This window comes from Phocoena phocoena, chromosome 20, assembly GCF_963924675.1.
Source record: "Phocoena phocoena chromosome 20, mPhoPho1.1, whole genome shotgun sequence".
NCBI lineage: Eukaryota > Metazoa > Chordata > Mammalia > Artiodactyla > Phocoenidae > Phocoena > Phocoena phocoena.
In genome coordinates this window covers 59,413,296-59,441,036 of record NC_089238.1, presented here as the reverse complement: position 1 = coordinate 59,441,036, position 27,741 = coordinate 59,413,296, and the positions used below count along the sequence as shown (strand labels likewise).

The 27,741-nt window shown below is 56.6% G+C and overlaps 1 protein-coding gene across 1 annotated transcript; it reads right to left on the bottom strand.

Annotated features, from left to right (window-relative positions):
• Positions 1-25,511, bottom strand: SPIRE2 (spire type actin nucleation factor 2). Its single transcript, XM_065898426.1, has 15 exons — positions 25,214-25,511; positions 17,577-17,617; positions 12,940-13,299; positions 10,260-10,340; positions 10,010-10,174; positions 9,296-9,382; positions 8,999-9,122; positions 8,727-8,896; positions 7,936-8,113; positions 6,564-6,727; positions 5,330-5,464; positions 5,171-5,238; positions 1,176-1,203; positions 452-567; positions 1-223 (listed from the first exon to the last, which is right to left on the bottom strand). The coding sequence occupies exons 1-15, from the start codon at positions 25,482-25,484 to the stop codon at positions 1-3; spliced, it is 2,211 nt and encodes a 736-aa protein (XP_065754498.1). The 5' UTR covers positions 25,485-25,511.
• Positions 25,512-27,741: the final 2,230 nt, after the last annotated feature.

The following is a 27,741-nucleotide window of genomic DNA, read 5'->3' as shown; positions in this document are numbered from 1 at the left end:
TCACTTGAGGTCGAGTGTCCAGGTGTTCGGGACATAGAGGGACTGGGTCTGGCGGGCGCGGCGGGGCGTGGTGTTGAGGGCGTCCACACTCCTGCGGCTGGAGCGCACCACGTCCGCCACGAAGCCGGTGCAGTCGCTGCAGACGTCCTTCAGGACGCAGCCGTGGGTGTAGATGTGCGGGAACTCCTCCTCCACGCTCCGCCAGTGGGGGCCCTGCAGGGGTCTGGGACAGGACGGGGCCGTCAGGGGTCCTCCCGAGTCTCCACATCCCCCCGTGCCCACATCAGGCAGAGCAAAGTCCATCCCGCAGCAGCTCTTCCCTGGGAGGAATTTGGGTCCTGGGCTCTGACCTCTCAGCCCCACCCCACCCCAGCACATAGGCCCCCGCCCAGCCTTCAGGTGACTGTGATGCCTGCCCACCACAGGGACATCACCAAGGGCAGGCACGCACTGGAAGGCGTCTCTTCTCTGTGCCAGCGTGACTTTGGCGGTTGGCACCCTCGGAGGACTCTCGAAGCCCAGCGTGTACACGGGAATGTGTGCAAACTTCTTAGACGGCATCTTCACCTGCAACACAGAGAGACACTCCAGGCCCCCGGGTCCCCCGGACAGCTGCCAACACGCAAGGTGGAGCATTGCGGACAGTATGCAATCAGCACTCAGCATTGACGAGGTGGCCTCTCTATAGCCAAGTGGCAGCATAAAAAGTAAGGCTTTGAAAATAGTGGTGGTAAAAATCCCTCAGACAGATGATTGTTTCTGGGACGAGGTGTAAAGGGGTGACATCCTTCCAAATATTATCCTTTACCTCTGTGCACACCTGCGTGTATGCAGACACCCCAAGCTGCTATAAAATGAGGCTTTCCAAAGACACTCAAGGAATTTGGGGTGTCAGAAGGAGGACTTTTAGAGAAAGAGACGGGTCTCCTGGCACTGGCCTACTAACAGAATATTTAATTTTTAAAAAAAGGGACCATTTACAAGGGTCTTTAAAAACTGCAGTTTTGGGAAGTGTAGAAGCGGATCGCTCCGGAGGAAGGAGCTGAAGTGGTGAGTAGTGAGCAGGGATCACCCGACAGGAGACAGCAGAGCCTCTGCCCACCCCCGGACAGGCCCGGTCGGGCCACAGGACACCTGAGATGTGGGCCCTCGCTCTGACCCCAGGTGGTCCTCACCTTTATGCTGCAGGAACTGCAGACAGCTCTGGAGAGAAAAGAAGAGGGTTTGCAGTGTCAGCTGTGAGGGATCCAGCACCCGCCCGGCACACAGGCGAGGCTAGGCTGTCACTGCCTCCCGCTTGACCCCTGGCCACGTCAGTGCTTTACTTTCATTTTACTCCCAAATCTTGCTTTTCTTTTTACTCAGCTCTGCACCCAAAATACTTCTGCCCCTCCTCGCTCTTGCTGGGGAGCATCTGGTCTGGAGTGGAGGGTACCTGACCCCTCTCTCCACAAGCACTGTCAGAGCCAGAGGGCCCTCAAGTGAGATGCCCATCTTTAAGCAGTGATTAACAGTGTTTATTTCCCATACGTGATTTCAAAAGTAAATGCCTTCTTGTTGTAAAAATTCAAACATTAGAGAGAATTTTAATTTAGACACGAGTCCTCTCCGGTAAAGCCCATCCTAGAGATGATCCCTCCTATCAGCAGTTTCCATTCTCCATATCTAAGCATAAATTAACAAAAACATACATTTAAAGTAAAAATACAGTAAATGAAATGGGGTATCATGTGTACTATCCTATAAAGATACACCAGGGCTCTTCTCAACATCAGTACAAATTGTCCAAATTCATTTTTTAAAACAAGGGACCATGCACTCTTGCATGGATGTCCCATAATTAATTCGCCGTCAACAAACCTCTGTATTAGTTTGATTTTATTTTACTGTGGTCAGGAAACATACTTTGTATGATATGAATCCTTCCGCATTTTTGAGACTTGATTTTTGACCCAGAATAGTCAATTTTGGTGCACGTTCCGTGTGCACTTGATAAGAACATACATCGCACTGTTCGGTCTAGTTTCTCTAAATGTCGCTTAGATCAAGTTGGTGGTAGTGTCATGCAAACCTCCTAGACCCTTAGGGTTTCGTATCTCTAACTATAAGCATGGATTTAGCTATTTTTCCTTGCAGTCTGTCAATGTTTTGTTCCATGTATATTGAATCTCTTGCTAGGTGTGGAAAATGTTCAGGATTATTTCCTCCTTTTATTGTTATGAAATGAATTCCTTTAACTCTGATAATACTCTTTACTCCATAGTCTACTTTGTATCGTATTAATATAGCAACTCAAGCTTTCCTTAGACTAATGTTGGTGTGGTGTATCTTTCTCCACCCACCTCCCTCCAACCAGTTTGTGTCTTTTATTTAATGTACATGTCTTGGGAATTCCATGGCGGTCCAGTGGTTAGGACTCCATGCTTGGGTTTGCAGGGGGCTTGGGTTTGATCCCTGGTCGGGGAACTAAGATCCTGCAAGCCGTGCAGCGTAGCCAAAAAATAAAATTAAGTTAAAAATAAATTACATGTCTTGTAGACAGCAGATTGTCTCGCTTTCTTTATTCAATCCGAGAAACTCTGCCTTTTAATTGGATTGTTTACACCATTTATGTTTAATATAATTGTTGATATAATTGGGTTTAAGTCTATCATCTTGTGATTTGTTTTCTTTTTGTCCTATTTGTTCTTTGTTCCCTTTTCCTGTTTATGCTTTCTGTATTGAGTCTTTTTTATGATTCCATTTTATCTTCTTTGTTGACATACAAGCCATTCCAGTGGTTGCTTTTGGGCTCATAGGATAGTCTTTAACTTATCACAGTCTTCCTTCAAGTAATATTTTACCATCTCATATAAAAACTTATAACAGCATACTTACAGTCCTCCACCTCTGGTCTTAATGCTATTGTTATATTTTTTTACTTACAGATATGTGATAACCCCCAAGATACATTTTTATTAATTATTTGCATGCCTGGTAATCTTTGACTGGATGATGGACACTGAATTTTACCTTGTTGGGTGCTGGGTATTGGTTTACCTTTTAAAGAGGTATAAGAAGATAATCTTATATGTTAGGAGTTGCTGTTCCTAGTGCTCTTATTGCTTTGTGTACATTCAGGTCTCCATCTGGTGTCACTTTCCATCTACGTGGCAGACCTCATTTAACATTTGTTCCAGTGTGGGTCTGCTGGTGAAGAATTTTTTCGGCTTCTGTATTTCTGGAAATCTTTACTTTTGCCTCTTGCTGGGTACAGAATTCTAGATTGACCGTTTTTTTTCTTCTTCTTCTTTCAGTACCTTAAAGATGTTGTTCCACTGACATCTTGCCTGCAATGTTTTGATGAGGAACCTGCAGTCATCTTTCTCTTTCTCTGTACATAACATGTCTTTATTTGCTGACTGACTTTAGGAATTTCTCTTTATCACTGGTTTTGATCAATTTAATTATTATGTGTCTTGGTGTGATTTTATTCATATTTCTTGTGCTTGGGGTTCACTGAGTTTCTTGTAGGTTTATATTTTTCATCAAATTTGGAACACCTTTTTAGCTGTTATTTCTTCAAATACTTTTTCTGCCCCCACATCTTTGGGAACTTTAATTACACCTATATTAGGCTTCTTAATGTTATCCCACAGCTTGCCAACACATTTTTCGTTTTCAAATTATTTTTTCTCTCAGTGTTTTTGTTTTGGATAATTTTGTTTTGGATAGTTTCTATTGCTAGGTCTTCAAGTTAACTAATCTTTTCTTCTGCACATTCCTCTGAATGTCTAACCTGCTATAAATCATCCAGTGTAATTTTCATCCCAAACATTCCAGTTTTCATGTCTAGAGGTTCAATTTGTCTCTCCTTTACCTCTTCCATGTCTTTAACTTTGGCAGCATATGAAATGCAGTTCAAAACTTTTAATGTCCACAGGACGTCCCTGGTGGTCCAGTGGTTAAGACTCCGCACTTCCACTGCAGGGGGCGCGGGGTTCAATCTCTGGTTGGGGAACCCAGATCCCGCATGCTGTGCGGTGTGGCCAAAAAAACAAAAACAAAAAACCTTCCAATGTCCTTATCTGCTAACCCTAAAATGTGTGTCAGTTCTGGGTGATGTGGGTCATGGGTCACGTTCCCCTGCTTCTTGACATGCCTGGTAATATCTGATTGGACGCCAGGCGTTTTATCTTGCTGGCTGCTGGATATATTTTTATTCCTATTCTTGAGCTTTGCTCTGGGAAGCCGTCAGGATACTTGGGAATAGTTTGGTCCTTTCTGGTCTTGCTTTTGTGATTTGTTAGTTCTGGAGCAGTGCTCAGTCTAGGGGCACTTATTCTCGCTAGTGAGGCAAGACCTTCCTGTGTATTCCACTCAGCAGCCATGAATCACAACTTTCCACCATGGCTGGTGGGAATAGACACTATTCCTGGTACTGTTCCTTTAAACCCTTAGGACAGGGTCAGTCAACTTTTCCTGTAAAAGCTCAGATAGTCAACATTTTAGGTGTGACTAAATGAATAATAAACAGATGGGTGTGGCTATGTTCCAATAAAATTTTATTTATAAAATAGGCAGTGGGCCAGATTTAGCCCATGGGCTGGAGTTTGCCAATCTGTGCTTCAAGATGATTCCTTCCAAACCCGCAGAAATTTCCTTGCGTGTATGTGCTGATCAGAACTCTGAACACTCAAGGGGGACCTTCTGCAGGTCTCTTGAGACCTGCTTCCTGGAGGACTCTCTCCAGAGGGGAGAACTCTAGCTGCACGGGTGCCCTCGTTCTCACCTTTAGCTCCTCCACTCCAGGAGCTGAATAGGCTCCGAGTCCAGAGTTGAGGCAGTCCTAGGATAGAGCTCACCCTGTCTGCTTCCCGTTGGTTGCTTGATACCTGATGTCTTGAGAACCAGTGTTTCACGTGTTTGACGTTTTTTTTTTCTTTCTTTTTGGCTGTTTCATGCGGAAGATGCCTGTCCTGCTTCCTGTTACCCCACCTTGGCTGAAAGTGGGGGCTGCTCAGCTGTTACGATTAAATAAAAAATTCTGTCCCTTCCTTGCACAACTCACAGTGCCTGATAGATCATCCTCAGAATTGCAGGAAGCTCTACTAGACAGAAGCCTAGAGGCTTCTTACCCCTCCCTCCCATGTTAATTCACAGCCAAGGTGCATTCAGAAGGCTCACTCACCTCTTGCAAAAGAGACAGGTGGACGGCCAGGAGAACAGTGGGAACTTGGTCCGGCAGCAGCAGCAAATCTGTACGGAAAGGCCTGGTTAGAGCCCAGTTTTGTCCAGAACTCGCCAGGCCCGGTCCTGCCCTCGCCTGCCCCAACCCCGGGCCCCTCACCTTTCCCTTCTTCAGACTGCTGAAGAGCTCCTTATTCTGCAGGAACTTCTCCATCTCGGCCTTCACCAGCACACGGCGCACGTCCATCACCTCCTCCACCGTCAGAGCCAGGCTCTCCACGGGGTGGCTGAACTCCTGTGGCAGGAGGCCCGAGGGGCCGGTCTCAGGCTCTCAGGGCATCTCCATAAGTTCCCCTCTTCCCGGAGGACCCTGGCACCTCCCTGGCCTCGGTCCACCAAGCCCAGCAGCTCCATAAAACGCCCCGCTTCTCAGCTCGGCCACGCCAGGGAGCCGCACCGCTCCCCGGGACTTCTCTGTGCATGGCTACAGGCAAGGCTTCTCTGACCTGGCCCCACCCACCCCACCGGCCGGCCCCCAGCCCGCGGATGGCCTCGTTGCACATGTAACCCTTCAGCCCATCCCACCTTCATCCGCAGTGCTCCCAGACCTGAAGCATCTGCCTCCAGCCTTGCTCCCCACCTGCCAACACCAGGCCAGTGAGAGCCAGCCAGAGTCCCCAGGCCCACTGCCCTTCCTCCTGGAACCCTCCCCCGCTCCCACCTCCCTCCCAGTGCCAACCATCCACTGTGACTCCGGGTCTGCCAGTCAGGTGGTTGCACCTGTCCACCTCGTCATAACCGCCCGGCCCTTTGGGCCGCCATGGCGAGTACACCCTGTCCTAGCCCCCAGGGGAACAGTCCTGTGTTCTTAGCACAGAACTCCGTCTCTCAAAGCATCAGCACGGTGCCCTGTGGCCCCCCAGGCACTTCACTGCTCTCATCGCATTTGATAAAATCATCCACCAAGGTTCAGGTCCAAGTGGGGACCTCAAAACGTCAGCAACTGTTAGCTCCTCACGATGAAAAGTCAGACAAAATTCACAGCCAATGAAACGGAGGCGCCGAGAGGGAGCGGCACAGAGTCGAGACCTGAGAAAGTGCTCTCCAGTGTCACCAGGCTGCCTTCCAGGCACAGGGCGCTGGGCTTCTCACCTGTCCTGAGCCCCCAGAGGTGGAACTGGGCTGTCCCCTTAGCAAGGCCCCTCTCCGGCCCAGGGGGCCGCAGTACCCAGAAGGTCCAGGGGACGGCAGCAAAGCCCAACCTGCCCAGGTTGAGTGGCTGGAGCGTGGACCCCGCACACCACTGAGGGGAGCCCTCACCCCTCCTGAGCCCAACCTGCCCAGATGGGGTGGCTGGAGCATAGACCCCGCACACCACTGAGGGGAGCCCTCACCCCTCCTGAGCCCAGCTGGCACACCAGCCCATCACAGCCACCTTGGACCACCGCGCCTCCGTCACTCACCAGCCACTCGGAGGCCCCAGGCCTGTCCTCGACTGAGCCCAGGTCACTGCGTGGCGGGGAGCTGGGGTCATGCCGGGACTGGATGCTGACAGAACCTGGTAGAAGACCCGGGGGCTGTCAGGACAACCTGCAGGTGTTCTGGCGTTGGACAGCTGTGCCCAGGGAAGGGGGAGATGGCCCTCCAGGCAGCAGGAGGTGATGGTGCGGTGGTTTCCTGGGGGTGAGGGGTCTAGTAGAGGACACATCTCCCACATCCAGGGCCTGTGCAGTGCGGCAGGCCAGAGGGGCCCGTATCTGCGCCCCATCATGGGGCCGTGGCAGCCTTGGTCAGCGCCCCTCACCACCCGTTGCCTGAAGACCCAGAGGGGCAGAGAGGGTCGGAGGGGGAAGAGGGGGTCCACCTCCACCATAGGGGGACAGTGAGGTACGGAATGCCTGGCCTGGACCTCTTCACACCAGGAGTGAGTCATAGCCACCAAATGAGACCATCCCGAGAGGGGCCAGAAAGCAACACAGGGGCTCAAGGTGACCCTGAGGGGAGAGAAGGGGGCCTGGCCATGCCTGGTGGGAGGCACTGGGCAGGGTGGCAACCCTGTGACCCGGGGCACTTGGTGGGGCCCAGCCTTCACCACGGAGGGGACCAACTAATCCTGTGTGGCCAGCAGAACCGTACCGTCCTGCGTGCTGACCGACGGGGAAAGGGCGGGGCTCGTGACAAAACCCAGGGCACTGGTCAGGCTCCAGAGTGGTGTGTGCTACTCTGTGGGCACGTCTCCATTGACAGAAACACTAGAAGGATCTGTCAATCATCCATCCATCCAGCTTTCTTTCTATACACCAACATGTCAACAGCAATTATCCCTAGGTAATAGAATCATGGGAACTTTTTTTTTTTTTTTTTTTTTTTTTGCTTTACGCGGGCCTCTCACTGTTGTGGCCTCTCCCGTTGCGGAGCACAGGCTCCGGACGCGCAGGCTCAGCGGCCATGGCTCACGGGCCCAGCCGCTCCGCGGCATGTGGGATCTTCCCGGCCCGGGGCACGAACCCGTGTCCCCTGCATCGGCAGGCAGACTCTCAACCACTACGCCACCAGGGAAGCCCCATGGGAACTTTTTTTTTTAGTTTTACAATGAGTATGTATTACTAATTTAATAAAGTTTCAAAAGGTGGGGGATGGCTGCCTGGGGCGATAAATACCCTTCCTGCAGGTGTGAGCTCCCTGTACCCTCTGAAGCCGCTGGGACCGGGCAGGGGCAAAGGGCGCCTGCATGAGGGTGCCCAGGGAAGGGAGGGCAGCACCCACCTGGCTCCTGGGCGCTGGGCGTCCAGGACTGCACGCTGTCCGCACGCGGCCGAGCCCGTTCCAGGCCTCCAGGGGGCTGTAGGCCAGAGGTCACCTCGCTCCGGAGCTGGGCCAGGTCGTGCTCCGAGAAAGAGCGGTCTCGCCTCAGTGTCACCTCCCCACACGGCGACTCTTCCTCCTGCGAACACGCCAGCCGGCACCTCCCTGACCTCTCTGCCCGCCAGCGCCTCCTGCCGGTCCTTGGACCAAGGTGTCGGGCACAGGGGCCTCCGCTACACACTGCCCAGGCCAGGGGGAGGCGGGTGCCTCGAAAACCACACCCTGGTCTGCGGCTCCTGGAAAGTCCTGGGAGGGCAGGTCTGGGGGGCAGGTGGGGCCTGTGGACATGGCCACCACCCTGGTCTCTGGGCTCAGAGGGTAGCAGCCAGGATGCAGAGCCCCGCTGGGACATGCTGGCTTTTCACCTCTGAGGGGGGCTGCCCAGTTTCCCAGCCCCAGGAGGACGGAGCACTCTGCTTTAGACCTTTTTGTGCAGAGGCCACAGTGGTTCAAGGCCACCGTCCCAGTGACCCTTCTGAGCCGCCAAGATGGGAAAGGGTCCTGAGCCCAGCCATGCTTGCCCCTAGGGCAGACCCAGCCCCACAGCAGGACACCAGCTTCAAAGCAGGGCGCACCTCACAGAGCTGGACGCCGGATGGACGCTGGCTGTGTCCTTGCCCCCTCCCTCCTCCCCTCCCCCTCCCCTCCCCCACTCCTCCTCAGCGTCTCTTCAAGAACCCGTGGACTCTGACCTCAGATACGTTCATCTCCTCCATCTCAGCCAACGTGGGCGCCTTGAGCAGGACCCGGGGCCGCGGGCGCTGGGCACTGCTCCCGGCATCCGTGATGGACAGGTTGATGCAGGAAGTGGACTTGACGTCCCCAGAGCAGGCGTTGAGGATGCAGGGCAGAGAGCCGAACCCTGGGGCAGGCAGCAGGTAAGGCAGGACAGGACAGGACGGGTTGGGGGGTGGAGGGGAGGCAAGGGGCAGAGGAAGGGGTGTCCCGTGCTCACCCCGCTCACCCCGCCCGTCCCAGTGCCTGTCCTCCACGGGGCGCAGCCTGCGTTCCTGCTTGATCTCCTCCAGGATCTTCTCATGCAGCGTTCTCTGTTTCTGGGGTAAGGGGCGAAGCCTTCTCTCTGAGACCTGCAGGGGGTGTGGCAGCGCCAGGTGGGAGCCGACTCCCAAGCTGGGGAGGAACCCTGCATGAGGAATCCGGAGCCCACGGCATCACAAGGCCTGACGTGGAGGCCCTGTGTGCTCCTGGGGCAGTGAGCGCCCCAGAACCAACCTTCCAAACGCCCCAAGGGAGCCGGTACCTGCTTCAGCGGAGGCCGGGAGCGGATGAAGTCCAGGATAAGTTCGTGGGCATCCTTCTTCACCCTGGGAGGGATGTCCCCGTTGACCTGTGTGTGGGGTGAGGGCAGCAAGGCTAAGGGCCCACCTGCCAGGGCTGTGGCCTTGAGAGGGGCTCATGCAGCCATGGGCAGCGCCTGGGCCTCACTCCAGCCTCCCTCTCAGTGGCTGTGCGGCCGTGGCCTTCAAGGCCTGACCACAGGCTTCCCCTGAATCTCAGATTCTTCATGTGGAAATGGGGGTCAGCGGCACCACCTCAAAGGGTTGTCATAATGATGAAATTAACTCGCACGCTTAAGATTCTCAGCGATGCTGGCACACAGCAGGGGCTATGTGAGCGTTAAATGCGACAATCCTGCAGCCTCAGCTCCTGCCCCTGGTCCCCTTCTCCCTGCCCTTGTCACACTGTGTCCCTGAAAGGACCATGCACCATGTGACTCCGGGCCACGTCTGCCCCAGTTCAGTGGCCAGCACACCAAGGAGGGGCTCCAGCGAGCAGAGGGGGGCTGAACATGGACCCCCTTCAAGACGGCCTACCATGACCTTGAAAGGCCCACCATGACCTAGAGAGGCCCACCATGACCTTGAGGGGCGCACCATGACCTAGAGAGGCCCACCATGACCTTGAGGGGCCCACTATGAGCCTGAGGGGCCCACCATGACCTTGAGGGGCGCACCATGACCTTGCGCAGCTTGTAGTTCCTGGCGCGGATGTCCTGCATCAGCATCTCGAAGGGGGTGAGCTGGAACTCTGTGGGCAGGGAGTTGAACTCCTGCTCCTGCACCTTCTTCAGCTTCACTCCGTGGCGCAGCTCCCGCATGAGCTGGACCCAGAGTCGGGCCTGGGCCCCCGAGAAGATGAAAATGGCCCTTAGCCCCGGGCAGGGCTCCCGGCTGTGCCCCGGGCCAGCGGGGGCCACGTCTTACCCAGTCCGTGCGCCCCAGGCTGTCGAGCTCCATCAGGGGCTTTTCTGACTGCGGCTCGTCCTCCCGAAGCTTCTGCAGCATCTGTAAGTCCAGGAGAAATGGGAGAAGAGCAGCTGTGGGGATGTGGGCCCTGCTGGCCTGTCTCCCTGGGGATGCTTGTGCACCACAGGGGCTACTGGTCCACCAGCTACAAAAGGGACAAGTGGGCACTTTGGACAAGGCTTTGGGGCTCAGAAAGATATCTGGGGGAACCAGGCCATCAGCCTTGGAGCCCCACGGGAACGCTGGAGTCCCACTGGCTATCTGTGGCTGCATCTCCCAGGCAAGGGCAGGGGAGAAAGCACAACCTCCACGTAGCACCCACACAGTACCTCCTGGCTGCAGTAGAATCTGTCCCCTTCCCTCACTGATCCCCCTCACTGAGGGCTTCAGACCTCAGCTCACAGGGCCCCCGGGCCCCACGCACACCCACCGTCACGGGACACCCTCGGCCGCTTCTCTGCACACGATCCCATCTGCAGTTGTACATTTATCTGCTGCTTTGACTGTTGTCTGAATGGTTGGCTCCATGAGGCCAGAACCACGGTTTCTGTTTTTGCTTTTATTTTTTCATCTTCGTGTTTCTGGCTCCTAGCACTGTGTGAGACACGTGCTAGGTCTTAAACATTGGCTGAATGAATAAATGAATCAATAAACGGGTAGTTGGATGGGTGGGTGGACAGCCGAGAGGGTGAGTTACTCAGCAGGCCAAGGCAAACAGTCACAGGGATGGATTTCACGGCCTGGGGAAAATGCTGCCATCACGGTGAGGGCCCAAGAAGGATGTCGGGGATCGTGAGGTAGCTGTTCTATGCTGAGAATTTGGGAAGAGGCTGCTAGGTTCATTGCCCTGCATCTTGGCAGCAGCTGCCTTTCTTCCTCCAATCTTCCTCCCTGGAGAAGCAGCTGCCTTTGGCGCACAGCCTCGCCCTCCCCATCCCCCAAATCAGACAGAACCGGTTACCCTGGCTTTCACCCCAAGCCACTTGCCAAACTGCTTTGGGACGCTCTAGAAAACTCTGCCAAGTCTCTGAGAAGCACAAGGTGTGTGATTCTAAAAATAGACCTGCGTGTGACCTGGCGGTCTCCACAAAGGGCAGGAAGGTGGGTCTCCTGTCGTTCCTGGAGTATCTCTACCTGCCCCCTGAGTAGGCTGTTTCTGCCCAAATGCCAGCCCAGCTGCGCCCCACCAACAGCCTCCCTCTCACCACCTCCTCCAATTTCCCAGACTTCTCTCGGGTCAACTGCTTGAAGTCTAGAGCTGTTTGCTCCTAAAACAAAGAGCTTTTATTGCCTGGGTAAGGAATTGACCTCAGCAACAAGACAGGTGACAGAAAAGCATTAGGACCATCCACAATGAGAGCACTGGAAGGACATCTCTGAGATGCCGGGGAAGCGTGGGGAGGGAAGAAGGGGGATGGGGCTTCGGAGGCACAGGCCTTGTCGAGGGGCCACCCCCCCCTTGGGCTAGGATTGGGCTGTAGATGAGGGCCAGGTGGCTCAAGGAGCATCTGAATTGTCCTGCGCTGGGTCCCAGGCCCATCGATCAAAACAACCCTGAGAGCCTGCTCAAGCTCAGAGCCAGAGAAGCTGTGCAGGAACGCTTCCTGGTTAGAGGAAACGAGAGACACGTGCCCACGAAGGGCCAGGGTGGAATCAGGGACCAGCAGCAGTTAATTCCAAAAATACCTCCCGACCTCTCCAAAAATCTCTGCTTTTTCTCATCTGTGAAATGCTGGCAGAAGGCAGGGGTCCCTGTGGGCTGTGACCCCCGTTTCAAGGAAACACCTCAGTTCCCACCAAGGGAGAGGCTGGGAGAGCTGGGGCGGAGACTGTCACCTCCTGTGACTCTGAGACCACGAAGAAGCGGAGCAGCCCCGGGAGAAGGCCAGCTGGGAGCCGGGTCAGGCCCCCTCTGCTCTGTACTAGCTGTGGCGTGGGGCAAGGACACAGCCTCTCAGAGGCTTTCCAACTGCTCATCCGGAAAAAGGGTGATAACCGCGGAGGGAGGCGGAGGGGAACAGCAGACTGTCACCAGCGGGGCAAACACCTGGGCAAGCGTCCTCTCACTGAACTGCCCACCTCCCCAAAGCTCCAGCATGCTGGCACCTCTGCATGGGTCCTGGGCCGCCCTCTGCACCCTATTTTCGGAAGGAACCATCACCTGGGCAGGTGAGCCGGAGGCAGGAGGCACAGCCCCTTTTGCAGATGCAAACATGGGGATCAGAGAAGTTAATAACTAACTTAGAGGCAACAGGAGTGAGGTCACGGGGTAAAGGTGCCACTTATATAAGTTTCTGAGCCTCAGTTCCCTCCTGTGCAAAACCGGGTAAGCAGGAGGTGTGCGGGTTAAGCTAAAACCTACAAAGCGTTCAGGGCACTCCCACACAGAGTGAGCTGCGAGCTGAGGATTTCCACCCCCTGTGGACGGACAGAGGGAGACAGGGAAGGAGGCAGGGACTGGAGAGGGACAGCCTGGCCCCGCCCTCCTGGCCCCGCCTCTGCGGGTGGAGGCGCCTTCACGGCCCCACCCCTTGCTCCACCCGCCCCCACGTGTCCCGTCTGCCTCGCCCTCAGCCCCTGCCAGGCGCCCCCATGTCCTTGGTCCCTACGGCCTGGGCGTCCCCCAGTCTCCACTCACCTCCTTGGCCTCCCGGACCCTGGCGAGGAAGGCGCGCAGCTCCAGCGTCTCCACGAAGAGTGCGCGGCACACGGCCTGGTAGTGGGTCTGAGCGCCCCGGGGCTCGGTCAGGCGCGCGGCGCACAGGCGCATGGCCTGTGTGAAGGTGCGCACGGCGCGGGGGCCGCCCTCGGCCTCCTCCTCCTCCTCGGGGGCCCCGTAGCCCTCGTCGGCTGCGCCGCCACCGCCATCGTCGTCGCAGTCGCTGTTGGCCATGAGGTCGATGAGCCGTTCCAGCTGCGGGCTGAGCTCGCGCTCCACGTGCTCCGCCAGCCCCCAGTCCAGCGCGCGGTAGATGGCGAAGCCCAGCGACTGAACCACCTGCGGGACAGGGGCCCGCGGTCACAAACAGGCAGGGAGGGCACACACGAACTGGAGGGGTGTCGGGAGGGGGCCGGCGGTGGGCCGGGGTCCCAGCTGCCGCAGGAGAAGGTCACCACCGCGTGGCTTCTAATGGTGAAATGGAACAGCAGCTGTCCTCCCTGGGGATGCGCCCAGGGTCACCCAAACGGGCAACAGGGTGCTCCCCGTGCAGCACAGCCACTGTGGAAAACTGTGTGGCAAGTTCTTGTAATCCAACACGCTTTTGCCACGGGACTGCAGCTCCTCTCTGGGGAACTGAACCAAGAGAGAGGAAAAACATATCCACGCTAGTCGTGAGCTGGGCAGCCGTGTGCCGTGTGGAGCCCTGACCCTCGTGCACAGCCCAGAGCCAGAACGCCAGGCTGCTGGGCTCCGCGTACAAATCTACAGTCCCCAAGGGCCGGCCCACGGCTCCCAGACGGCATGGGGGGTGGAGGCTGTGGCAGCATAGGAACGTTGGAAAAGGTCTGTGTTCTCGAGTACGGTGTCGCTTACATGGTATACACGTTGGTCAGGACTCACCAAATGTCTGTTACCCCAACGGCTTTGTTAAAAAAAGACAGAGAGGCAACCTCGTGAAACATTAGCTTTTCATATGCTGTAACAGTATATTTTAAATCAGAAGAGAAAGACTAGCTTATTCGATAAAGTTTGACACTGGAACTCACAAAAAGCAAGATCCCCTCCCTTCAGTATTTTAAGCTGCATGTAAATTTCAGTGTATGTAAATTTAACCTGAAAAAGAAAAACCTAAAAAGTAATTGTACCTGAGGACGGGGAGCAGGGTGGGGTCACCAGGGGGCAGGTGGGGAGGGAAGGGGCGGCGCCCGCAGGGAACAGGTGTGTCCTTAGCTGCGGGGCCCACCATGCTATTCTGCTGGCTTTGTATATGCTTGAAATTCTTTCTCCATAGTAAGTTTTTTTTTTAATTAATTAATTTATTTATTTATTTTTGGCTGCATTGGGTCCTCGTTGCTAAGCACGGGCTTTCTCTAGTTGCGGCGAGTGGGGGCTACTCTTAGTCACGTTGCGCGGGCTTCTCACTGTGCCGGCTTCTCTTGTTGCGGAGCACGGGCTCTAGGCACGCGGGCTTCAGTAGTTGTGGCACGTGGGCTCAGTAGTTGTGGCACGTGGGCTCAGAAGTTGTGGCTCGTGAGCTTTAGCCGCTCCACGGCATGTGGGATCTTCCCAGACCAGGGCATGAACCTGTGTCCCCTGCATTGGCAGGCGGACTCTTAACCACTGTGCCAGCAGGGAAGCCCCATAGTAAGTTTTTTAAAAAGTGGATTAGCATATTAGAAACATGAGTCCTGCGGTAGAGAGACCTCTCCACTCTGCTTTCAATTTTACTTGGTGGGGAACCCTGTTTTCACAGACTGCCATTAACATCTAGGAAGCCAGGTTCTGTGGAAGACAGTCATCTGTCCCAGTGCCGTGTGCACCCCACAGCCCCTGCTCACACAGTGGCCCTGGGACGCGGGTCTGCTTGACAGGGAGGCACCAAGGGGAAAGCAGTTCCATGCCAGCCAGTGGCTCAGCTGAGCATAAGAAATAAGAATGAGGAAGCTGGACTTCCCTGGTGGCGCAGTGGTTAAGAATCCGCCTGCCAATGCAGGGGACACGGGTTCGAGCCCTGGTCCGGGAAGATCCCACATGCCGCGGAGCAGCTAAGCCCACGAGCCGTAACTACTGAAGTCCGTGCGCCTAGAGCCCGTGCTCCACAAGGAGAAGCCACCACGTGAGAATCATGTGCACTGCAACGAAGAGTAGCCCCCGCTCGCCGCAACTAGAGAAAGCCCGCGCGCAGCAACGAAGACCCAACGCAGCCAAAAATAAATAAATAAATCCTTAAAAAAAAAAAAAAAAAAAAAAAAGACTAAGGAAGCTGCATCCAGTATGCACAGCACTTTGTTTTTGTGTTTGAAACTGCTTTCGTGGTTTCCCTTGAGGACAATGATGCAGAAGACACACACATGCCAAGATGACAACAGCTCTTTGCCACTCAACCTTGCCACAAGCCTTGAGGTAACCTCTGGTTTCACAGGTGGGGCAGAGACACAGAATGGCACAGGATGGCTGCGCTGGCCTGGGGGTCGGGTTGGCCTGCAGCCGGTGCCCAGACCTTGTGCCACGGACAGAGCTGTACCCTCACCAGGTACGTGCAGGCCACCTGGCCTCCGGGGCCCTTCTGGCCTCTCCTCTCCTTTCCTGTGATCCTACCCCCCTGGGCCCCAAGGGAGTGGGCTGGAGCAGAGCTGAAGGACAGGCGCGAGTGTCAGTGCTGTGCAGGGGACAGGGCACGAGAACAGGCCTTCCCTGTCCTGCAGAAACGCCTCCGAAGACACCCTGAGCCTGGAGGGGGCCTAGGGGCGTAAGCCTGGCTCGGGACACTGGACGCGTGGGAAGAGCAAGGGCCCAGTGGGAGAAAAGTTCCAGCAAAAGTCAACAACACTCCCAGCCTGGAGATGTCTTATCTCTGCCTCAGAGGTGAGGGTCAGACCTGGCTCCAAGTCGCACCCTAGAACCATGAGTCAGAGGCCCAAAGGCCGAAGGCCGGCCACATCTGACAGATGACTGAAGGGCCAGGCCGTGGCTGGTGGAGTCCCTGCGGCAGTGGGATCTCCAGAAAGCGCCTGGATGCCCCTCAGGACTGCTGGGTGGGCGAGGGCCCTACTTTACACAAATTTCCAGCGGTCCTTTCTTGGCTCAGAGGTGGGGGCCAGGAAGGAGATGGTAGGGGGGAGTGAACTCCACTCCCACCCCCGCGGGGGGACCTCACTGAGTCAGGGGGTGGCCCTGACTCAGTCTCTCCGAAGGAGGCCACTGTGTCCCATGGGGTGGGGCAGGCAGCAAAGCTCCCCTGCTCCAGCACAGCCTGCCGCCCACCCAGCCTCCCCCGGTGGTCCTGGTCGCAGGCCCGTGCGGGCATCACATCAGTGAAAGGGTTAACTCCACTGCAGTCTCTTATCTGATAGCTGCTCCTTAAAAGCTTCTCAGAGGCAAAGACCACCGGCTTCCCCATAAGGAAAAATCTGGGCAGCCAGCCAAGAGCCTCAGAACCCTGAACCCCGCCTGCCCGGGCAGCGTGGGAACCAGGCACCCGCAGGCCCAGTGGGCCAGCCCCAGGGACCGGCCCGAGTAACCGAAGGGCCAGTGTGAGAATCTAGGCAAACCGCACAGGAGACTGCCCTGCCCCACTTCCTCGGGTGGGGCTCTCAGGTTGATTGATGAGGCTCCAGGCAGAACGGTGCAGACTGGACCCCTACATACAGAGTTCCTTGTAAATAGTTTCAAAACTGCTAACAAGAGGCCTCCTTTGGAGCGGGAGGTCGTGAACACAAGTCTACTCGAGGCCTGCGGGCAGCAGGGCAGCCCCGGCAGCAGGAGCCGGCAAGCAGTGAAATCAGTTCTTGGAAACGCGTGGCTGGGTTTTTCCCCCTCAAGTTCCAGAAAACTGTATAGCACAGAGTTCACGGCAATCCTATGGGAAATCCATGCTGTGTAACCAGCAGGGCATCCACCCCAGCCAGAGGGGTATCTTATCACTGACATTATTAAGAATGGCCAGCATGGGGCGATGAGAAAAAGTCAGAAAACTTGGGGATGGTTTTATTATTGTTTCTGAATTCTACACAGCAAACCACACAGCCTCGTTTGGCCTGTGCCCACACCCTTGCTCTAACACTGTGTTTAATATATAAATACGTATTTGCACAAAACTGGTTTTCGTAAGGCAGGAGAATGATAAACATCGAATTCAATTACCTGCGGGCGGGCGGATGGGACGGGAGACACAGGAAGAGGTCCTGCCGGTGAGGTTTGCCTTCTGGGTTGGATGGGGGCTCCGGGACATTGGTTGTGGGCTGCTTTTCCTGTTTGTCCCCCAGACCCAATTCCTGTCCAACACTCTGTGACCAGGGAGCCCCGGAGACCACATCACCTTTGCCCCCCCTCCTCCCTCGGGTCAGTGGGAGGCCCCTCCAGGAGCCCGGGGGTCGCAGGGGAGAGGGAGGGAGGTACATCACTCCCCCTGAACCTCGGGCCCACCGCGTCCACACCACCCTGGCGGGCTCCCCCATCACCGCCTGCCCTCTGGGCTCAATCTCCCTATCAAGCCCTTCCACTAAGCCACTGAGCATTTATCTGCGTCCTGCCTCACGGGAGCAACTGTATAACTTTAAGTGCGTTATACAAGACACCTAACTTTTAACGTGTAGAGTTTGTTTTTAAAGTACCTGGGCTTCCGAGCTGGCCGGTGACACCATCGCTGTGGACTCTGCAAGGGGAGAGAAGAGGCAGTCGGGACCAGCTTCAGCGGCCCTGGGACCCGACACACGGGGCCGGCCCCCGCCCCCCACTGTCCCCCCACCAGGAGCACACAGTGCATCGCCCAAGGTCTCCATCAGAAACCAGAAAGCTGAGCCATCAGTCCCTGGACGGACACCAACAAGGCCCAGCTCCCGGCTGGACACCAGGCGAGTCGTGCAGCCCTGCCCCAGGGGCGGAGGGTAGGCTGGCAAAGACAGCCCCTGCTCGCCCTGCACAGCGACCACTCAGAGGGGGCAGCCAACAGGGCCACGGAGTCCATCCTGCCCCCTCAGGAAGCAAGGCTGAGGGCACAAGTGAAAGGGGAGAGAGGAAGTAAACAGGGGCCAGCTCGGGTCAGCCAGGCCCAGGGAAAGCCCTCACGGTCGGAAGCCGCACACCCCCAAATCAGAGCTAGATGAGAAACCCAGACGCAGTGGAAAGGGCAGGCCTTGCTCCAGAGTTCCCGACAGCTGCGCTGGGTCAGCTGGCGTCTGGCCACCACCTCTGGGGATTTCTCCCCAGACTGTCTCTGCCAGAGACTCAGAGTCCCTGGGACGAAACCCAGGTGCTGAATTGGGCTCTAGGTATTTTATTAGGTTTATCGTTAAACATGGCACTGAGTTGGCATGTTTACAAGTACTCAGTCGTGTAACCGGTGTATAGCCCAGGAGGTAGGTGGTTCTCGTACCCATTTCACAGATGAGGAAACAGAGGCCCAAGGGAGTGAGCTCGTTTGCCCCAAGTTGTCACAGCTAGTAAGTGGTGGTGCTGGCTGTGGCCAGGCTGGGGGACCCCAGAATCTATGCTCCAGTCCCTCCCTGAGCCACCCCCGGGCCTCCCAAGAGGCCAGGCTGGACGAGACACAGAAAACCCACCTCCTTCCACCACCTTCCTTGAATAAGGCACGCAGAACTGTGTTAGGGTATGAAGTTTAGCTGCCTTAAATTGAGGTGGAAAAAAAACACAAACCGTTGGGCTTCCCTGGTGGCGCAGTGGTTGAGAGTCCGCCTGCCGATGCAGGGGACACGAGTTCGTGCCCCGGTCCGGGAAGATCCCACATGCCGCGGAGTGGCTGGGCCCATGTGAGCCCAGTGAGCCATGGCCGCTGAGCCTGCGCGTCTGGAGCCTGTGCTCCGCAACGGGAGAGGCCACAACAGAGAGGCCCGCATACCACAAAAAAAAAAAAAACCCAAACCGTGAAATTCTCTGCTAAGTGAACCTGCTAACTCTGCAAATATTTTCAAAACGCCATCAAGAGACAGGAAGATTGCCAAAGATAAAGGGCGTTTGTGTCGGGCTGATCCATTAAATAACGGAAGACACTGCACCCCCAGCATCAGTGGAGCATTAACTCCCAGCGAGCAGCTGGGCGTATACAGGTGTTGGATGGGCAGTAAAAGCCTGTAGCTGTGAACGGGGGCCATGGAAGGTGCAAGGGACCACACTTGACAAAGGTGCTTCCCGGAGGTGCCAGGGCCCCGAGTTTCCCTGATTTCAAGGGGGCAGGGGGCAGCCAGCCCTCAGCGCCCATCACAACCCAGCACGGTCTGGAAGGTGAGTGTTCACCAACCCAGTTGCATTTTAAGTCGCAAGGACTGGGGGGGCCCCACGGTGGTTCCGTGCCCAGCGCTTCGCTGCAGAGCTAGCAAATGACTTACCGTGGCTTCAGCTGGCACAGACTCCTCGTGGAGGCTGGCGCCACGTCTCCCTCTTTACAGAGGAGGAAACTGAAGCTCAGAGAGATACAGAGATTTACCAAGACCACACAGCGAACAGAAGGTGGAGCTGGGGCTTCCGGGTGGAGCTGACACAGTGGTGGGCACCCTGTGCTTAGCCGCCCTGGGCTCAGGACAGGCTCATCTGCCCAGTTACAGGGGTGCCAACTCCAAGCCACCTCCTCCTTGACTGGGCCGTACCCGGAGGCCAAACTCCCTCCCAGGAGTCTAACAGGATCACAGCGAAACCCTAGCATCTGACACTCACTGGAGTATCTGCTTAGACGGCCACGTCCTGGGACCAGAGTAACCAATGCCCAGTGCTCCGTTTGTGGGAGCCACACAAATACCTCGGCCCCCACAGCGTGGCCCTGGCACTGAACCGTTGATGCTGTCCCGGGGACCAAGGACCCCTTCTGCGTGAAGACCTGGGTAGCAGGAGTGGGGCCCTACAGTGGCAGAGAGGCTGGGCTGCATACCCCATGAGCGAAGCCTCCAGGGCACACGGGTCCCCCAGGGACCCCAAAGACCTGAAGCCTCTCCTAGAAGCATGGGGCAGAACTGGCAAAGGGCCGGGTGGGCTGAGCGTACCATGGGCTCATTTGTCAAGTGACCCCAGGCGTAGGCATCTCACAGGTGTCCCAACAGGGAACACAGCTTGTCGAGGGACTGCCTTCCTGTGAGGTAATCCTTGCTCAGAGGTGAGACTAAATCTCAATGCTATCTACAAGCACACCAGCCCACACAGTCGCACCCTTCCGGCGCGGGCGCGCACGCCCACCTGCCCCATGCAGTGCCTTCAGCCCTCGCCCCCATTTCCTGCAGGGGGCGCTTGGGGTTCTCTGCAGCGGAGGGTGTTTCCCACCAAGAACAGTGCAGTGGAGCAGCGCCCAGGCCCCTGACTCCCGCAGTCCTGCTCTGGGCCCAGCACGTGAACCTGCAGGAGCTGCTTCCCCAGCTGTGTCTGGGGAGGTGCACAGGGGACCGGGATCACAGCCCACAAGCCAGTGCCTCCGGCGCCAGGTATGCCCCAAGGCTCCCCAAACATCCACATGGCCTCTGGGGCAGTTGCTATCAAACCCCCACTGCACAGAGAATGAAACTGAGGCACCCAGAGGCCTAAGTAACCTCCCAAGGTCAGGCAGGGGTGGGCGCAAGCTAAGGCTGAGTCTACTTGCCAGCGCTGTCCCCACCTCTCCCCGAGGGTGACTGCATGGCTTCTTTGCTTCCTGAACCTCGGTTTTCTCGTCTGTAGGATGGGCTCACAGCAGTGCTTCCCTCGCTCCCCGTCTCCCAGGATGGCAAGGTGGAGCCGCTGCATCCCCGGACCATATCTTGACTGTGTGACCCCACAGGAGCAAAGGGCCCAGGAGGACCCCTGCGTGACAGCAAGGGTGCATGGTAGCTTTGGTGGGGGGGGTCAAGAAGCAGGAGACAAAAGCCATACGGGAAGGACCTGGTTCAAAGAAAATGTTTCAACCGGAAACACTCTGGCTGCCAGGAGGAGATTCAGGGAAGTATGCTCTCCTCGGAAGCAGGATTTCATCTTTCCAGCCAGGCCCTACTCTCCTCTCACCGCTGGACACTCAGCTCCGCAACAAGAGGAGCTACCGCAATGAGAAGCCCGCGCGCCACAACGAAGAGTAGCCCCCGCTCGCCGCAACTAGAGAAAGCCCGCGCACAGCAACGAAGACCCAACGCTGCCAAAAATAAATACAATTTTTAAAAAAGATATAGGCAAGCTATAAAGACAATCCCTGGTCACTCAGGAGGCGATCTCCCAGTGAGGCCCAGCAAGTCCACCTTGAGGGCCTGGAGCCCACAGGACACGCAGGGTTGCCTGGAACACCAGGGGTCCCCCTTCAGCTCCTGGGAAGGGACGTGCTGGGCCAGGAGGCGTGGGAAGGGGCATCTCCAGTGAGCACAGACAGCCCCACGTACACACACAGTGACAGCAGCGCAGAAACAGCAGCAGCAGGGGCAGCAACAGCAGCACATGTGTCTCTGGGTCTGTGTGCACAGATCCCTGGGCCCAGGGTGATGTGGGCTCCATACTTGTTCCCTCATGAGTCCTCCCCACTCCCTGGGCATGTGCCACTCTCAGCCCAGTTTATGCAGAAGTGGGGGCCCCAGCACTGCTACTTCTCCACCTACTGGGCTGGAGGTAAAGAGGTAGATAGAGAACCAGGCCCCACGAAGCTCATGACACATGGATGCCAAGGTCCAACACAGGACAAACTAAATGGTCTCTGTGTTTGGCACTCAGGGCTGCAAGCGAGGTGAACTGGGAAGGCCTTGCCTCTAGGCAGCGGTGGGCTGCAAGGGGGAAGCTTCACTCTGGAGACAGGGCCCGGTGCTTGGTGGGGGGGCTGGGCCTGGAAGGGCCAGTGGCCTCAGAACTACAGGCAGAAAAGGGCAGAGTGGGAAGAGGGGTGCAGGGGCAGGTGTGACCTGGCGGACAGGTCACATGAGCACCCAAGCGTGAAGAGAGGGGCCTGTGCAAAATTCCAGCATCGAAACTGACAAGAGAAACCCCAGAAAAGCAGGGCAACGTGTAAATTAGCATAAGCAGAATGGAGAAGGTCGGAGGTGAAAGGAGCCCCATCGACACCCTGCACCCACCCTCCACCTGCCCAAGGGGGTTTTCATGGTGGAGAGCCTGGTGCCTGGAGAAAAGTATGCTATGTTTCCCCGCAAATGTCGGCTGGGAGGTCTCAGGCAAGGTGACAGCCGAGAGCTGCTCTGGAGCAGGCAGTGTCCTGGCGGGCCTGCCCTGGAGGCATCAGGCGGACAAATGCCACTGAAAGTGTCCCAGGACCACTGACCACTGGCCACGCTGCATGAATGGGCTTTGCCTCAGAGGACGGTCAGCACACGCACTGCAGAGATGCCTGATGGACTTTCTTGCCTCAGTTTAAAAACAAAACAAAACACCCTTCCCCATCAGGAGGTTTTAATAATGGCTTCTTAAAAATAACTTCACTGTTAGGGCTTCCCTGGTGGCGCAGTCGTTAAGGATCCACCTGCCAATGCAGGGGATACGGGTTCGAGCCCTGGTCTGGGAAGATCCCACATGCCGCAGAACGGCTAAGGCCGTGTGCCATAACTATGGAGCCTGCGCTCTAGAGCCCGCGAGCCACAACTACTGAAACCCGCGCACCTGGAGCCCGTGCTCCGCGAAGAAAGAAGCCACCGCAATGAAAGCCCGCGTGCAGCAACGAAGACCCAATGCAGCCGTAAATTAATTAATTTAAAAAATATAAAAAAAAAATAACTTCATTGTTAACATGTTTTTCCATTTTCCCACTTGAAAAAGGGGGCTTCCAAGCAGTTATGAAGAAGTCTTCAGACTTGCCGACTAGGAAGTTTACTCGAGTAAGCTTCCCCTGCTTAGCTGGAAGTGGGAAGTATTCCCACTCCTATGCTAAAGTAATAGTACTCCTCCACACCTCCGGCCCCCCGCAAGTCAGGTTTAGTTTGGTTGTTGATGTCTTTCCTTTTTTCTTCTTTTTGGCCACGCAGCATGTGCGATCTTAGCTCCCTGACCAGGGGTCAAACCTGCTCCCCCTGCAGTGGAAGCACAGAGTCTCAACCTCTGGACCGCCAGGGAAGTCCCTGGTTGTTGCTTTCTTTAAAGTTATTTTAAACGCTGACTTAATGCCTACATTTACCAGAACTTCCTGAGGGAGGATGGGAACCTTCTTCTCAACTGCGATTACAGCACAAGATAAACACGCATCTTTCAGTGAATCCAGTAATCACTCAAGTCCCAGAGCAACGCTGGGTTAGCTACCTTAGGGAGACAGCTGGTCTCAAGTTTCAGCTGATTCACAAAAGCTCAACAGGGACAGAAGAGAAAGTTCAGGGTAATCTATTTTTCTTAACCTTTAAAGAGGCAGCAAGTCACAAACCTCATCCACCTTTACAAGACGTGTTCATGGACAGAAACCAAAGATCATGTCTAAAGGAAAATGAAATTGGGCCCCTCTGTGTCATGGGCTGGGACGTCCCCATACAGGTCAGTGGAGAGTGGCCACACGTGAGCTTTGAAGCGCAGCCTTGGATTTTCAGTCAACCTGTATGAAGGCAGCACAAGCGCCGCTGGGCCTGCAGGGACCAGGAAGAAGGGGCTGACACATCGCCGGGGCTGGAGAAGTGGACAGAACCAGATGACCGCTGCACCCGAGGATGGCCCTTGTGGTCCACTGTGGAGAGTACTGACCCCACAGTCAGAGATGCAGGGACCCCTCAGCTCTGCACCTGACTGGTGGCAAACCACTTACCACTCTGTGCCTCAGCTTCCCCATCTTTAAAATCAGAGGGTCAGACCAGGCAGGCCCATTATAGTCCTGTACTGCTCTGCGGTGCCAGAAGCCACCCCCTGGGTTACACTGTGTGCCTTCAGGGATGAGGAGGGCCACAGGGAAGGTCTTTTAAGGAGGACATACAGCTTTACGAGAAAAGCTCTTGGTGAATATGCAGACTCCAGGGCCCCCCCGATGACGAGAGGCCATCCTGTATCGTGCTCTCAGCCCAGCCTTTGAAGACAGTGGACACAAGCATTGAGAGCATCAGGGCTGAATCCAAATCCTGCCGCTTCCTGTGTGACTATGGGTAAGCCTGAGCCTCAGCTTACCCGACTGTAAAATGGGAACAGTACTGTTTGGGTCCAGCTCTTATTATTTTCTCCTGTCAAGTAAGTGTTTTTGTGCAAAATAGAGCAACTCTCAAGTGTCACACAGCTGAGGTGTTAAGGGAGGTGGGAGCAGGGTTCAGAGATGAGAAGGAGCTTGTGGAGAAATAGTGTCGGTCATAGTGGGTGGGAGAGGTTCCGCGGACTCCTCCCTGTTACCAAAGGAGCTGTAGCTTCTGGCTAGCTTTGCCCTGGTCCTTCCCAGACCTCCATGAGTTTGCCCATGGATTTCTGCAAACCCACCCCCTCCAGCACACACAGCTGGCCTGTGTGCTTCCCCAAGGGTATCACTTTTGGGGGTAATATCGTCATATGCTCCGTCCCAGCACTCTGCTTCTCCAGGAAGAAAACTTTTTTCTTAAAGAGGCTACAAATCACTTAAACTCAGCATTCTCCATAGACTTCAAGTACCTTTCAAGGGCTTCATTGTTGGTTCCCGTTCATGGTTCAGAGCAGAACACTAAGCAAGTTGTTCCCCAAATTTTACACATTCTCTGTTAAATCCTCATACCCACGGAAAACGAGCCCGAGAAAAACGTGTTTCCTTTCGTGCCTAAGCGCCTGTCCTGTACCTACCAGTCCAACAAGGATCCACACCACCAGTCACTGGGTGGGAAGGTCTGAGGGTTGCAGACCCCCAGAGGAAAAAGGAAGCAGCCCAGGTGGGGAGAACCGCGGTAGGAGGGGCAGAGTCCAGTCTCCCTGCTGAAGGGCCTCAGGCAAGGAGCCAAAGCCCCCTCCCTCCTCTCCAGCCAGCAGCGGGCCCTGATGTTAAGATGGGTTTCAGGTGGGCGGAATCCAGGAAAGGGGGGGGTGAGGTTCCCAGGTCGAGAGAGTGACTTTCATGTCTAGCAGAGGGAAACAGGAAAACCAGGGGCAAAGGGCGGAGGTCCGCGTCCCAGCGGAGAGTTGCTGGGGGCTCCCAATCCAGAAAGGGGAGAGGAGGAAGGAGGGCCTTCCAGTCTCGTAGAGAGAGAAGGCGGAGGAGGGGCCCCCAGTGCGGCAGAGGGAGGGCGCGGAAATGGGAGAGGTCGGCGGGTCCAGAGAGGGAAGGCGCCAGAAGCGGGGCGCCGGGTCCGGGTCCAGGTCCAGCAAAGGGAGGGAGGGTCTCAGCCCCTCCCCGCGAGCGGACACCGCCCCCCGCCACCGGCCTCACCCGCCGCGCCGGGCTCCCGCTGCGCGCTGACCGAGCCGTCCCTGCGCAGGAGGATGTCCGCTGTGTCCCGGATGCGCCGCCGGCCGCCCGGCGCGCCCCGCAGCCCGCGGCAGCACTGGAAGCACACGGCCCACGCCTGCTCCTCGTTGATGGGCTGCTCGTACGCCTTCAGCACCTCCTCCAGGGACAGCTCCCACGGTTCTGGCCGCCCAGCGACCCCGGCCCGCTCGCCCACTGCCGCGTTGCCGCTGGAGCTGCCGGCCCGGGCCATGGCCGCCCCATCATCGCCGCCTGCGCGCCCAGCCCGTTTCCATAACAGCCGCGCCAGGGCCGACGCGCCCGAGAAGCGCGGGGGGCGGATCCCGCGCCGCCAGCCGCTGCTTTGTCATCGTCGGGCCCCGCCCAGCGCGAGCGGCCGCAGGTGAGGCCTGGGAGAGAAGGGGGAGGGGAGGGAAGGGGAAGGGAGGAGGGGAGGGAGGGGGAAGGGGGGAGGGGGAAGGGGGGAGGGGAGGGAAGGGGGAAGGGGAGGGAAGGGGGAAGGGGGAGGGGAGGAGGGAGAGGGGAGGGGGAGGGGCGGGGGGAGGCCCGTGGAGGGGGTGAGGCAGGTGGGAGTGGGTGGAGAAGCCTGGATCCGGTTGCTGGGGGGAGGGTCCGGGGGAGGGGGCGCGGTGAGGAAGGTGGAAGGGACGGGGCGGGGCGGTGTGCAGAACCGGGACCCGCAGAGGGACGCTTGGAGGGAGGCGCGTACTGAGACGCGGTTCTCGTCGCCCTGCCCGCACACCCACGCCAGGCTCTCACACGCGTGCCAGGCCAGCATCCAGCCCAAGACCCACCGCGGTAATAGTGGGGCCCCGGCACGTTGGACTCTGGGCTGCGGCAGAGCCGGGAGGCCCGTGACTGCAGGAGGAGCAGACGGTGCCGCAGAGCCGGCTGGCAGAGTGACCTCGGGAGCCACCACTCAGGGTGATGAGAGGCAGAAGGACCCGAGTAGGAAGCACTTAATAGGCGTCCCTTTCCAGCGGGGACACGCGGCAGCGTTAAGAGCCCCGGTGTCTCCGTGGAACATGCGCAGAGGCGCAGTTCACCGGCGGTGGAGCAGCGCTTCGTCCCCGGCTGGCCTCTCGCCGTGCGCGGGAGGCGGCGCCGGCTCACAGCCTCAGCCGAGGCCTATATATCAGCCCTGGCTGTACCGGGTCAGAATAACACGGCCAAACGGCCCTGGGAAATAAGAGGCAAAAAGGCAAGGGTCCGACCCTGGATCCCCTGGGGAGCTGATGTCGTGCAGATTCCTGGAAATTTCTCCATGCTGGCGATATTTTCAGGTCTGAGGTGGAACTTTGAACTTGAAAGTTCCCTGGGAATTCCTTACTGTCAGATAACCGCATCTGGAATTTTCATCTTCCAACAAAAAGGAGTTTGGTAAAGATGAATTGTATCAAAAGTTTCGGTGTTCAGCAGCCGGACACTTTCAGGGCCTTCCTGGCTCTCGGCGCTTATGCGGCCAAAAATCGCAGCAGCGCTCTCACTTTGCAGCCTGGGGCTTGCAGTCTCCCGAGTGAACCCCAGGCACCTGGGACTCAGGTCAATCTTCCCGCCTAATCTTTACCCACTCTAAACCCCCATCCATGGTTGTCAGTAGACGGAAGGGAGAATCTCCGGGTCTGTCTTAGATCAGCGACAGCGAGAAACCCACAGTGGGGAGTTCCCACACAGTGGTTAGGAAAGGCCCTAACTCACAACACACAGTGCCAGGGATGTGCGATCCGCAGAGCTGTCCTCCCCCACGTGGTGGTTCCTGATGAGCCCACGCAAGGGGTGCTTTTTGCTTTCAGATTCCGTGGGGATAAAGACTTCCACTTGAAACATTACCAGCTCACCGAAGTTAGGGTCACTGCTCCTACCGTAGGCCGAGCTACCCCTCTGACTCCTGGTGGTGGGAGCATCTCAGGAGGGGCACCCTGGCCCCAGAGCAGAGGGTGGTAATGACTCTAATTGGAAGCGGGTTGGGTTGTAGCCAGAAGTACCTTCCTTGTTCTTCAAAGGGCCTCAGGTTTCCCTTACTGACCAGACGGTTTTAGGATCTCAGTTGATGACCACGGGCCTTGGTAAGGACCTAGTTCTTGACTAAAAGAAATGCACAACGTGAGAGTTGTGAGTTAAGTTTTATTTGGGGCAAAATGAGGACTATAGCCCGGGAGACAGCATTTCAGAGAGCTCTGAGCAACTGCTCCAAAGGGGTAGTGGGGGAGGTCAGTATATACATGATTTTGGTGAACAGGGGTATGTACAGTCAAGCTCCTTTTTTTTTTTTTTTTTTTTTTTTTGCGGTATGCGGGCCTCTCACTGCTGTGGCCTCTCCCGTTGCGGAGCACAGGCTCCGGACGCGCAGGCTCAGCGGCCATGGCTCATGGGCCCAGCCGCTCTGGGGCATGTGGGATCTTCCCGGACCAGGGCACGAACCCGCGTCCCCTGCATCGGCAGGCGGACTCTCAACCACTGCGCCACCAGGGAAGCCCCCAAGTCAATAT